This window comes from Acomys minous (genome assembly GCF_964271855.1).
Source record: "Acomys minous genome assembly, chromosome: 11".
Lineage (NCBI taxonomy): Eukaryota > Metazoa > Chordata > Mammalia > Rodentia > Muridae > Acomys > Acomys minous.
Genome location: NC_140492.1, coordinates 9,285,015 through 9,299,534, shown reverse-complemented (window position 1 = coordinate 9,299,534; position 14,520 = coordinate 9,285,015). Strand labels below are relative to the sequence as shown.

Here is a 14,520-nt window from a genome sequence, read left to right as displayed (position 1 = left end):
GAAAAAGATCCAAACTTCTTAGGATTTCCTTTGGATTCCATATATGTGCTGTAGGGCACACACATGCACACACACACACACACACACACACACACACACACACACACACACACTCATGCATACATACCACACTAAAAAAAAGGAAAACATAACTATAGCAGTTTATGAGATTGAATAAGTTTATTAGTAAAGGAGAGGAAAATCAAAGCACATGACTCTTATAATCCTTAAAAAAGATCTAGAGAAGTACACAGAAGAAGATCCCAACACCTTTCATTCGGAATAAAAAGCAGAGAAGTAAAAGTCTCAGGTCTTACATCCGAAGGGCATTAAATGAGGCCACGGCTTCAACAGGGTCACATCATAAACTTGGGATGTAAGATCTTCTAAGAAAGAGAACCCCTCAGAGTATATAGGGTTCAGAACCAGAGATATCTGAGTTCACAATAGAAGATGTTGAAAGTCTCCCATGGTGTCTTCATTAATAGTAGCCAAATCCAGATCCAAAGCCAGATCCGTATCCATAGCCACAGCCACACAGAGAGCGTGAGCCATAGCCATAGCCACAGCCATAGCCACAGCCCAGTCCACGGTAGCCACAGCCATAGTAGGAGCCATAGCCACAGCCCAGGCCTCCATAGCCATAGCCTCCATAGCCACAGCAGCCATAGCCCCTGTTGCCATAGTAGTTTCCGTAGTAGCCACACATGGTGTTGGTTGTTGAGGTTGTTCTTTGGTAGCGAGGAGTGTAGGTGAGTTGAGTCTGTGTAGTTCTGTCTGAAGAGAGGGCCTTTTATATGATCTCAGTGTGGGTGGGACTCACCATGTGCTCATGTCATTGGGTAATTTTATGACTAATCTAATTATTTTGTTGTTTTTCAACTGTAACTATGTATCAGAGTAATTAGTGATGCTTGGCATTTTGTCTATGAGTTTTTTCTTGATATTAATTTATTCAGTATTTTTTAATATTTTGAATAAAATAGAATGCCACCTTTACTCCCTCAAGCCCTCCGATGCCTACCAAACACCCAAATTCAAAACTCTTTATCTGAATATTATGGTTACATGTATTTATTTGTTGTTAATTTATTTATATTTATATTTATGAATATGTATATATATGCATCAATTCTGTTGATTCTGATTTTGCTTTTGTTGTCTTCGTGTTTAAGGTATCAAGGCTAACCACTCTGCATTGAACAGCCTATAAGCAGGCCCATCCTTGGGAAAGGCTTTCACATGAACTCTGGTGATTTTTGATAACATAGCCATATTTCTGACATTTCAATAATAGTTCACAATAATTACTATTTTAATATATCCTTTCAGTCATCCTACATCCTGGAGTAAAATTAAAAGATTTGGATTGAGAGATATTTTAAATTAAAATTAAGTGAGTTCAGGTATTAACCATACCCTGTATTTTAGTCAGCAATCCTGGCAATCTTCAGAATGTGGACACAGACTTCATTTTTTTTTTATGTTATCTAATTTGACTTCCCTTGTGTGCATTCCAACTGACTCAAATGAATTGAACTAAAAATATTTAAATGCTAATGACTAAATCAACATGTCAGTCTATTAATTCACCCATTGAATATTTTGAATACTGTTTTTATGTGTGTTACTTGGTAAGTGCATATTTATGAGATGAATATATGTTACATCTTACTTTTAACTGGTTGAGATATTTGAAATATAAAACATCTTCACTTATTCAAAGTGAGATTCTTCCATCCTTCCAGATCCCAGCTACCTCACTTCTCCCCAACTTCGATGCTCATTCTTTTTCCTCTTCAGAAAAACAGACCTCCAAAATAAGTCAACCAAACAAGGCAAAACAAAATACAAAAAGAGAAGGCAAACCCCCTCATATAGAAGCTGGATAAATCAATCCAATAGGAGGAAAAGAATCCCAAGAGCAGGAAAGAGAGTCAGAGGCACATCTACTCCCACCATTAAAAGTTCCACAAAAATAAGACAACTGCCATAACATTTATGCAGAGCACCTGGGGCAGGCCCTGTGCTTGCTACATCAGTCTCTGTGAGTCCATAAGTGCCCTGCTTAGTTGATTTGTCTGGCTATGTTCTCCTGGTCTCCTCCATCCCCTCTGACTCTTACTGTCTTTCCTCCCTCTTTTTCAATGGTTCCCCCCTCCCCTTTCTCCCTTCCTTCATCCTTCCCTCCTTCTCTTCCCTTTTACTCTCTTCATAATTATCACTTCAGTTATTTTTTTTTAACCAGAGATGTTTGGTTCTACCCTAGGTCTCTGGACTACCCAGCCCCCAGTCCCTGGCCATGCAGACAGTGTAGGGCATGGGCTTTCGCTAATGCAATGGGTCTAAAGTTCGAAGATATAAATCTTAGTGTGCACACCAATGGGACAATAATTTCAGCTATTAGTAAACACTGGTAAAAATAACTTGTTTATTATTTTTTTCCTTGGGCTATTTTAATTCTTAAAACACTACTTAATTAAAAAAAACATTGCATCAATCAATTTACAAAGAACTACCTGCTCAGGTATAGTCACTGGATAGCTCATTCTCCATGGTTGGAGGTACATAAGGAGGAGCAGGGACTGTCTCTGACATGAACTGTGGTGCCCACAATGTGATCACTTCCAGGGATGCCACATGGACACACAGAGGAAGGGGATGCAGGTATCCCAAAGAGACCTTATAGGCTGTGGTCAGATGGTGTAGGATGAGACCACCATGTCAGAGGTCTAGGGGAAGGGACTAGGGCAGAAGAGAGAGGGAGGGTGTGAAGAGGAAGATACAAGAAAGAGGATAACAATCCAGACGTAACATGAATAAATTAAAATCAATAATTAAATACAAAACAAAAAATCTGGGTGTGTATTTTCTTAGCAGGTTTATTGCTAGATTGTTTTGTTATTGTTTAATGACTTTGTTAATTAAAGCTATTGAATTTTACTTTTAGTATTTATATCCAGATATTAATATTGTACCAAATCAAACTGCTTTCTCATTTTATTTCTAAAAGTGAGAACTTTACACTAAATGGGGAAAAAAAACTTTTTGCACCATGTTGATATGGTCTTATGAAATTGCCAAGTTCTCATGAACATCCATAATCAAAAGAAATTAAGCTAAACCTTGTTCTTCTAACCCTTCAAGGTGGTTGTTACTGCCCTCTTCTGCCTCTGTACAGAACTTCATAAATATGTGTTCATGATAATTCTATACTTTCCTGCTCATATTTTCAGTCTTTATTCCTCTTATTCTATTTAAGTTGCTACCCTCTGCATGAATCAATAAAACTTTATTCTTAACAAAATCAGGGAACACATCATCTTCATCCTCAGGCTCTGGACAATGGTGAAATCAGCCGCATTCTTTTTTTAATTTCTGAAGAATCTTTCACCTGGGCTTTTCTGCTACCACACATATTAAAGTTCCAACCTCCGAAGTTATTCAGCAGATCACCTAGTTTTTCTCCTTTTGTTTGGTCAAACTTTGATGGTGTCTTGCTAAAGGATCGGCCTTTCTCTAAACAATCTCAGTTTTAATCACTAATATTATTTTGCATAATGAAACATATAGAATGTATGTCACCTAGCGTTACTTATGTTCAGAACTATTGTACACTTATCAACCAAGTAAATTATTTCTTACAAGCTTAAAAATAGACCTTATTCTGCCAATTCATATTCTACTTGTGCTCTTTATTTTCTGTCCTTGTATGAAGTTCACATTTACTTTTCCACCACACTTTTATTGATTAATTAGTTGATATGTGTGTGTGTGTGTGTGTGTGTGTGTGTGTGTGTGTGCACTTATACATTGATGTCACCGTGTAACATATCATGACTGAGTTGACTGTGCCATCTCATCAGCTCCTGGTGGTCACATCTCTTTAATCTCCAATATGATGACAAAGTCTCACTCTTCCATTGATTTTAATCCCTTTGACTATCTACAAAAAAATGTCAGAAATTCTTCAGACTATCACCAAATTTAGATTTGTCCAAATTTTTTGGATAACTCTATTGGGATTGATACATTGGTAATGAATATCAGGAACAAGCCAGTTGTTGGTGTTGTATATCCATACTATGTTAATAGAGTTTTGATCATTTCTGTGATCCCTTTCAAACTAATGTTTCTAACAGAAAATCATTCCCTTCTTGTATATTCATGGTCAGTAGATATAAGTATCTGTGTTTCTACTATGGATGTGGATAATATATAAACTGATAAACATGTGAAAGCATGAACCATAAATTAAAGTGAATGATCCTTCTCTACAAATGGAAAACTTAAAAAATATTGGCATTCAATATGGTATAAGTTAATGCTGCCACCATGATCTTTCTTTAGTAGCCATGCAATACTTTACCTCCTAGTTTTTATTTTAATTAACTTTAATTGATATTTCATGCATGTATACAGTACATGCTAACCACTGTAACCTTCCTACTCACTTTAGTCTCTCCATGTCCTCTACACACTGTCCCCTTACAAATACTTTTTCCTCATCCATGTTATTTGACTATGCTTTTTATGCTTTTATTACCAAAAATTCATATATGATAAGAAACAAAGAAGAGAAGAAAAAGAGACAAGAAACAGACAGATATATAGCTGGGAGAGAGAGGGGGGAGAGAGAGAGAGAGAGAGAGAGAGAGAGAGAGAGAGAGAGAGAGAGAGAGAGAGAGAAAAGAAAAAGATTAAGAAAAAATATAAATAGAAATTTAATAGGAGGTAGGAGGTATCTGATGTTGTATACGACCTACTGTAAGCTGGAGATTGCTTTAATTTAGCATCTGTAACAAGTAAGCTAGTAAAATAGAAGAGTCTCTCATTAAAGGCACATCATATCTACTCATGCAGCCTGCCGCATAACAAAGTTGTGTTGGGTAGGTTGGTTGTAGGGATATTTTAGACAGCTTCAATGCCAATCGCTTTTTATGTGAATGTAGCAGTGGCTTCCTCCACAAACCACTCACTTGATATATAAAGTAATGTAAAAATGTGAACTTAAAACTGTAGGATCTGATGCTCTGGCCTTTACACCATGAGACTCTACAGCTCCTAACATGGAGGGCAGGACGGAGGCTCTGGAGACCTGGGCTGTGGCTATGGCTATGATACCTACAGATATGCCTCCTGCAATCCATGCTCCTATGGAAGATTCTGGTCTCCTGGATTCTTTTGACAAACCAAAATCTCCTGGTCTCCTTAAATCAATGTATAATGAGAAGCTGTATTTTCCTGGATTGTTTGTGATAACAATATGTTTCTGATGTTAAAAATAACAGCCCCAGTATATAATGCCATCCATATGGGAACTTATACTTCTTTCAGTATTTATCTGCAAATCTTATGAGTTACTAAAAATAAAAACAAAATCTGAATGCCCTTGATATTTGGAAACTAGTAAAATTAAAATAGAACACAATTCGCCATTTTAAGTTTTGAAGATGTCTAAATTAATAACATTTGGTAAAATGTACAAACATCAAAAATTTCCATTAAGGGTGATTGTTTCTGCAAAACTATTGCTTCTTCATGTATATTTGTTATATAAATTACATAGGATAAAGTAAGGTAATTTTAGGTATCTTAAATAAATCAATTTACATAGTGGTAAAAAAACTAAGCCTACATCTGTATTTTTAGATAATTCAGAATTTGGTGAAAAGCAATTACATGCACATTGTTGTTGCAGGAAAGAAATCAGTCAACCTCTGATCAGAGCCGTCACTCGAGAAGCAGGGTAAGTGGGAACTAGCACCCCAAAGTCTGGAATCAAATCTGAAACTTTATCTGCTCAGCAGCTTTTCAGCTTTATTGAGACTAACAGCACTCACAAATACATGCTCACACAAACACATACACTATATGCACCATGATAGTTTGAAATTTTATTTATTTATTTTTCATATTTTATCTGTCATTAAAAATAGACTGTTTTCTCATGTGCTACATCATGATTATGGTTTCTGCTCCCTTGGCTTCTCCCAGTTCTTCCCCACTTCCCTCCCCATCCAGATCCAGCCCCTCTGTTTCTCATTAGCAAACAAACATGTTTCTAAGGGATAGTTAAAAACCAAAATAAAACAACACAAATTTATCCATCGAAATAGGACAAAACAAACAGAAGAAAAGGAGCTCAAGAAAAGGAGCAAGAAACAGATATAGATGTAGACCCACTCATCCACACACTAAAGAATTCCATAAAAACACTAAACTTAGCTGAGCGTAGTGGCACACGCCTTTAATGCCAGCACTCAGGAGGCAGAGGCAGCAGATTATTTTGAGTTTGAAGCTAGCCCGGTCCTCAAAACAAGTCCAGGACAGCCAAAGCTACACAGAGAACCCTGTCTTGAAAAAAAAATTTAAGTCCTAAACAACATTATGAGGCAAAGGACCTCCAAAGATGAAGTTGAGTTTGTTTCTGTTGGCCATCTACTGTTGGGGATTCAGCCTACAATAAAGAGTAGCTTGTTTCTCTACTAAGAGTACCTTGCAGAAAGCTAAATTTTCATTTAAAAGTGGTTATCAACTGAAGATTGATTCTGGGTTAAGAGTGGAGGCTTTTGTCCACTTCTAATCTATTTTTTTGGTCCTGTATCCCCTGTGGCACTTAGACTATTTCTCTTCCACAGTGTTCCCAGTGTTCCCAGAGCCTTTAGGGGGAAAACTTGAGGAGACATCTCTTTTAGGTATAAATACTTCAAGGTGTCCTTTCTATGTACAACGCCTGGTTGTGGGTCTCTGCATTTTTTCCTACATGCTACAAGAAGAACCTTTCTTTGATGATTGGTGACCAAAGCACCGACCCATGATGTAAGTACAGAAGAAAGTCATCTTATTGCTCTTTTTTAATAGCAATGCTTGGTTTTACCCTAGGTCCTTGGGCTATCTAGTTTTAGGTTATTAGACAGGCAATCAATGTGGAGTATGGATTTCACCTCATGAAGTGGACCTTAAGTCCTATCAAAAATCGGTTGGTTACTAACATGAGCTTTGTGTTACCATTATTACCCTAGGACATTGTGATGGCAAGACACCATCATAAATCAGAGTTCATCATTAGGCTACTGCTCACTTTTGTCCTTTGGTAGTGTGCAGGGTACTTTCCTGTACCAAAGATGCTAGCCAGTAGGAATGAAGGCTCTATGTAGGCATCCATCTTGACTTCTCCATGTTCAATGAGTAGTGGAGTTGTTTGCTTCAGCAATGGGCCTTGCTATCAGTTTGTGGAAAGCAGCACATAGTCTTGGCAACAGCCTGGAATGTTTGTGGGTTCCCATGGTGCACCGTTGGCAACTAACTCAATTACTAAGTCCTAGTACTAGAAGTTACATTTGGTGACAAGAGATGTCCAGTTGGCAATTTCATTTAGATTCTCATCAGACATGTATATATTTTAGAAAAGCTTCTATTAGATTAGATCTTATGCTAGCTTTTATATGACCTTTAATTTTACCTATTGCAGATTTCCTCCATTGTACTTCTCTTCCTTCTCCTCTCCACTTGATACTTCTTTTCAAAACACACACACACACACACACACACACACACACACACACACACACACACGCAACTCTCCTACTTACCTTTCCTAGGAGATCTGTCTGTTCCCCACTAGTCACTTACTCTACCAAATTTCTATGGTTCTAAGGATTGTAACTTGGTTACTATTGACTTGCCAGCTACTATCCACATATAAGTAAATGCAAATCGAATCTGTCATTCTGGCTAAGAGTTATCTCACTCATGATAATTGTTTTCAGTTCTTGCTGTGACTCCATTCCCTACCATCCAAAGGACACCTGTAAAATCTAAAAAGCTCTCCTATGATTTCTGAAGACAGTCAGAGAGTAGCTTCTCATGCTAAGGAAGGTTTGCTCCAAGGATCAGAAGTTCCATCTATACCTTGATGAGCTAACACCACTTCCGAAATCCTATTTCCTCATTAAAATAGAGTGGCCTTAAAAGGGATGTCCCATGAAAGTCTTCACTTACCAAGAGATTGAGATAGATGTGGGGACTTCCTATTGGGACTCTAGGAGATAGAAGTATGGGAGAATGGGGAAATAGAAGGATCCAGAGTGTCCTACAAACCTACAAGAAGAACACCACATGATGGGCAGATCTGGACCAGGGAGGTCTGATCAAACTACTGCACCAACCAAGGACAATACATGCAGTAAACATAAAACCCCTACTCAGATCTAGCAAATGGACAGGAAATTTTCCACAGTTATGTGGAGAGTGGGGACTGACTCTGACATGAACTATGGTGCCCCATATTTGAGCACTTCCCCTTGGTGGGGAGACCTGGTGGCACTCAGAGAAATGATAAACAGGATACCAGGAAGAGACTTGATAAGATGTGACCATATGGTGGGGGAAGAAGGTTTCCTTCTGTCACAAACCTAGGGGAGGGGAATATGGGTGAAAGAGGGAGGAAGGGAGGAACAGGAGGATACAAGTGAGGGGATAATAATTGAGATGTAATCTGAATAAACTAAATAAAAATAAAATAAAATAAAAAATAAAGTGGCCTTAAAACTGACCATAAAATACAATTTAGTTGATTCAACAACCTGACTAGTCAAGGTACCATTAAACAAAGACCCAAATGTCCATACAGCAATGCTAAGACCAGCATCACATAATAAATCAAACCAAACAAACAAAATCCAAACCCCACCATCATTGACCTAAGTCTAGATGCGTATATAGCACCTCAAAACCATAAACTATGATTAATCAAAATAATATTTGTCCTCCAGAACTTAACGCTTGATGATAATGTTCCATGAGAAAAGCAACTTAGTTGAGGCACTACACAGCGGTTCCAAAAGAGCTATTATAAATATGTACAAAGAATTAAAATAGGATATAAGCAAATGCTTGAATAAAGACCACAAAACAGAAACAGAAAACAATTCAAGATGTAAAAATGAATTTTCATATGGAGATAGTATCTCTGAAGAAAATCCAAACTGAAATGAAATTAAAAATAAATCTCAGGAAGCTGAAGAAGTGAATCAAGAAGAAAATATTTTAGGTCTTGAAGAAAAGCTTTAGGAAATAGATCACTCAGTTTTAAAAACTTTAAATATAAAGAAAAATCAAAGAATAGAAAATACAAAGACTGTGGGACATCATAAAAAGTCAAACCTACAAGTAACAGGTATTGAATGAGGAGTAGAGACCCAGGTCAAAGGCAAAAAAAGAGAAGAAAAGAATCATAAATCTAAGGATAGTGATGCCTATCAAAGTGTAAGAGACTTCAATAATATCAAAGAAGTGAGTGCAGAAAATTAACTCCTCAGGTCACATAAAATTCAAAATCCCAAATGTACAGAACAAAAAAAGGATATTGGAAACCTCTTTACACTTGAAGACTCTGCTGTCATTTTCTTCTAAATCCTAGCTCATCTTACTTGAATGTCTTCTTATAGGTGGGTGTTCAAGGAATATGCAGGTGTTTATCACTGGTGAGTGTTCATTACTGCCATAGCTATATCATATCCAGAAGACAGACAGTTCCAGTATAAATGCCCAGTTTCAACTCTTAAATATGGCTAGCTCCACTTTGATGATGTGGCCTTAGTATGGATGCAATATATGTCTCATTTAGGGTTGACCAGTCTACACTCTTTTGTTTTCACCACTTTGATATGTTATTTCTTTGACCATTGTTCATTAGTAAAAGAGGATTCTGTGAGTGAAGGTTAGATTGTCACCAATCTAACTACAAACATAAATATTTAGACATGAGTTTAGCTACATTTTTATTTAGCAAAATTTTAGTAGTAAAATCTTCCATCATCTTTTGACCAAATTTACAATCCATAACATGCACTCTACCGTAGGATGCACATCTAAAACACAACTAAGGACATGGTTGGTTGGTTACCTTTGAGACAATTATATAATAACATTTATACACATTAAATTGACTGTGTTTTTCTGATGAACCATGCATAACCCATGATGATTCTTTCTTGAAAACTAAATTTAAAGTGTTATGTAATATTGAGCATTAAATGACTAGAAAAACTTGGTAGGTTAAATAATTTTATTAGGACATCAGAGATACAAATTCTAACACAAAAGTCAATAAGGCTTTTGCTCTATTGTCATCATTGTGATGATGACAAAGATAAGAGTTTGCAGCTGATTTTCATTCCACTCCATTTGAGATGGTAATGTCAGGGAATGGGTCAACTTCATACAGGTCAATATCAGCCAACCATGGACCTCATTTCACTGTAGGATCATCTTCATGCAAGTCTAAGCTTCAGAACATGTGGGATGGAGAATTGGGTAATCCTGCAATCACAAGTGGAGCAGGTAAGAGTCTCTCATGGTGTCTTCATTAGTAGTAGCCAAATCCAGATCCATAGCCAGATCCATATCCATAGCCACAGCCACACAGAGAGCGTGAGCCATAGCCATAGCCAGAGCCATAGCCACAGCCCAGTCCACGGTAGCCACAGCCATAGCCACAGCCCAGGCCTCCATAGCCATAGCCTCCATAGCCACAGCCCAGGCCTCCATAGCCATAGCCTCCATAGCCACAGCAGCCATAGCCCCTGTTGCCATAGTAGTTTCCGTAGTAGCCACACATGGTGTTGGTTGTTGAGGTTGTTCTTGGGTAGAGAGGAGTGTAGGTGAGTTGTGTCTGTGTAGTTCTGCCTGAAGAGAGGGCCTTTTATATGTTCCCAGCATGGGTGGGACCACTAGAGCCTTATGTCATTGGCCATATTTCTACAGCAATTTGAATAATTAGTTCAGTTTATTTTAAATCTGGCATTCAAGTTATTTCCTGTGGCTTAGTCACAGCTGAATCACCCATGAGCTCTTAATGTGAAGCAATGTCTCATCTTCTAAGTACCAGTCAGATCAAATATGTAGATTATTTATTGTTTTGTGTCAAGGTCTTATAGCAGCAAATGGCATGTTTTCATACTCAAACAGTGTGGCTTTGCCTTTGTATCCAATGGGTCAGCCTGAGCTCTTCTATGAATCATCCTGTAGTACTTCAAACACTGTTTATCCATATGCCCTGTGGAGTATTTTCATTTATATTAGAGAAGTTTTATTATTAACAGACATGAAGTCTCTCAAACACAAACTTGAACAGTTTAATGTTTTGCATTTTTCAATAATATATTTTTGACTCTGTTTTTGATATACCAGATTTTTCCATTGTTTTAAATTAATATAAATTCATAAAATAAATGTTTGGATTGCATTTTATTTACAAAACTTATATATGTATGTATATATATATACACACATATATATACATATATATATATAACAAAAGTTTTATAGAATTGGATTCTTTACATTTTAAGGCTTTATTTCTGTGTTCTGGCTCAAAGTTAAATACAGGTATTTCTTAATCTAAAACAATAATTTTTTTCAGAGCTACATTTTAATCAAATCAAGGAGAATTTTACCAGCAAATATATTCTTGCCCTAATCTGTAAATTTACATTCTTTGCAAAGTGAGCTGAGTTTACAGAAGTCAGTTAAGGGTTTAGACAGTTGTTTTGGAATATGGTCTCTGGAATTAAGAAAGTTCGGCTTAGTCTGTAGCACTGTAGACATGGTCCTCATTGTGTGTATTTAAACATCCCACAGGCCGAGATTGCTAAGTATAGACCACCACATGTAGTTTAAGTCATATCTTTACCATTCACAGTAGTCTAAGTAGCATAATTGCAGTGCCCATTATAAACCTATAGACAGGGAAGAACTAATTATACCTATATGCATTTTGATAATCAAGTTACTCAGCCCATGCTCAGCACTTAGAAAATTTCTAGCTCATCATAAGTATGGGAGTAATGTTTTCTGATATTATTTAGTTATCCAATAAATGTGTTCTTGGATATAAGCTTTATTAGAGAGTGTTTAATAGCAAGAAAACACAGGGATGAGAAAGTCCTCATTTTTGAGACTTGCATTATTGAAACTTAGGGAATGAGAAATTCTTTGTTAAGATGATGCATCTAAAAGTGCAGAAAAGCACACTTTGGTTTTTCCCAAGGAGCCCTTTTCCTGCATTCTCTGAGATCATACAATCAGGCTGGTCCAAGGTGGTTAAATGGGTCTCCATGAAGGTGGACCTCAAGGCAGCCTCATCATCTGCCTTCAACAACTAGATTCAGACCAACAAGATGTAGAACCAAATACCAGGTAATTGATTCACCAATTCATGATAGATGATGGTGCTCCACACAAATCCCAATGTACCACTGCACATCATAGTCAACATCAGAAAGTTGGACAATGAGGAAATATTTAATGTGCAGCTAGGTCACTGATTTGTGTTGAGATTATCTTGAAGTATACAATAGATGTTTTGTTTTCTAATAGAAATGATGGAATGAGATATAATTTGGTTTATCACTAAAGTAAAACATTTACTCATTTTTACAGTCATATATTACAAAGATTTTACTTCATTTGTGTAATTAAACTTGAATTCATTCATCTGCAAAGGGATACTGGACAATATCAAACGACACATGACAGGTAATTTGCAAAGTCATGCATTTTCTACCTGTCTGATGCAAGAATTTGAGAGTTTTAATGAGCTGAAATCAATGTTGAAAGTTACTATGATATCGTAAAATCTCATTTTGGAATTATGTTTGGCCTTTCAACGAGGAAAGTCTTTCAATCTATTTCAAAACCTGGAATTTAATACATATAACGTGAAAATCTTGACCTAAGTCTACAGGAATCCAGGCCACAAAGGGTTTGTTGTGCCTTGTGAAATATAAGACTTATGAGAGTTTTTCTGGGAATGTTCCTCGTGGTTTACACAAAACAAATTCTACAGATGCAGGCTTCCTTGTGACTGGCTGCACCTACTTTTGAAGGAATGCAAAAGAAATGGTGAAAATGGTGGTGTTCAGACTCAGAGAAACACCTCCCTTTTCTCTTCATCTTAGACTCTTCGAAAGGACAACACTAAATATCAGCTATAAAAATATCTACCTGTACCTTTTTCCCACGATAATAATATCTTTTAAAATGAACTATAGTACCATCAGGAAATTTCAGTTTTAAAAATTAACTGTTTCCTTAAGTGTTTCTCAGCCATTTGATAGTCCTCTGTTGAGAATTCTCTGTTTAGCTCTGCACCCCATTTCTCTATTGGGTTATTTGGTTTGGTGGTGTTTAATTTCTTAAGTTCTTTATATATTTTGGATATTAGACCTTTGTCAGATGAAGAGTCGGTGATGATCTTTTCCCAGTCTGTAGGCTGTCGCTTTGTTCTCTTGACAGTGTCACCAGCCTTACAGAAGCTTCTCAGCCTCATGAGGTCCCATTTATTAATTGTTGATGTTAAGGCCTGGGCTGTTGGTGTTCTGTTCAGGAAGTTGTCTCCTGTGCCTATGAGTTCCAGACTCTTCCCCACTTTTTCCTCTAACTGGGTTAATGTCTGTGGTTTTAGGTTGAGGTCTTTAATCCACTTGGACTTGAGTTTTGTGCAGGGTGACAAATGCTTAAAGAAATGCTCAACCTCCTTAGTCATCAGAGAAATGCAAATCAAAACGACACTGAGATTCCATCTTACACCCATCAGAATGGCTAAGATCAATAACTCAACTGACACCTCATGCTGGCGAGGATGTGGAGAAAGAGGAACACTCCTGCATTGCTGGTGGGAATGCAAACTAGTACAACCACTTTGGAAAGCTATCTGGTGCTGTCTCAGAAAAATGGGAATAGGGCTTCCTCAAGACCCAGCTATTCCACTCCTTGGAATATACCCAGAGGATGTACTACCACACAACAGGGACATATGCTCAACCATGTTCATAGCTGCCTTATTCATAATAGCCAGAACTTGGAAACAACCTACGTGTCCCTCAATAGAAGAATGGATAAAGAAACTGTGGTACATTTACACTATGGAATACTACTCAGCTATTAAAAACAAGGAATTTCCAAAATTTGTGGACAAATGGATTGAACTAGAAATTGTCATAATGAGTGAGTTCACACAGAAGCAAAAAGAGCTAAATGGTATATACTCACTTATATCGAGACACTAGTCCAAGGTGTATGTCCCCATGAAAAACTGTACCTACCAGAATAATGGGTAAGAGGGGAGGACATCCTATTGAAACTTTAGGTGTGAGAAGCCTGGGAGAAAGAGGAAATGGAAGGATCCAGTGGGTCCTGGAAAACTACAGGAGAGTCTGGGCCCTGGGGTCCTCCGCAAACTGTGGCAACAGCCAAGGAAAAAATAGGCAGTAAAAACCTTGAACCCCTACCCGGACTAGCCGATGGACATTCTCCACTGTTGAGTGGAGAAGGAGATCTAACTTTCACACAAACTCTGGTGCCCCATATTTGAACATGTCCCTTGGACGGAGATGCCTGGTGGCACTCAGAGGAAAGATAATAGGTCACCAAGGAGAGACTTGATACCGTATGAGCATATTCAGGGGGAGGAGGCCCCCTCAGACACAGACTTAGGGGAGGGGAGGGGAGTAG

At 37.5% G+C, this 14,520-nt stretch overlaps 2 protein-coding genes and 1 long non-coding RNA gene across 3 annotated transcripts in view; all 3 read right to left on the bottom strand.

The window, feature by feature from the left end:
• LOC311608235 overlaps positions 1-14,520 on the bottom strand; it is a 379,567-nt gene that overhangs the window by 76,522 nt on the left and 288,525 nt on the right. The gene's annotated exons all lie outside the window — the stretch shown is intronic.
• LOC311608213 (uncharacterized protein) lies at positions 162-786 on the bottom strand. The gene has a single exon (XM_084800571.1). It carries the CDS (start codon positions 707-709, stop codon positions 482-484), a length of 228 nt encoding a protein of 75 aa, XP_084656697.1. The 5' UTR covers positions 710-786; the 3' UTR covers positions 162-481.
• LOC311608205 (uncharacterized protein) lies at positions 10,059-10,702 on the bottom strand. Its single transcript, XM_084800562.1, has one exon. It carries the CDS (start codon positions 10,622-10,624, stop codon positions 10,373-10,375), a length of 252 nt encoding a protein of 83 aa, XP_084656688.1. The 5' UTR covers positions 10,625-10,702; the 3' UTR covers positions 10,059-10,372.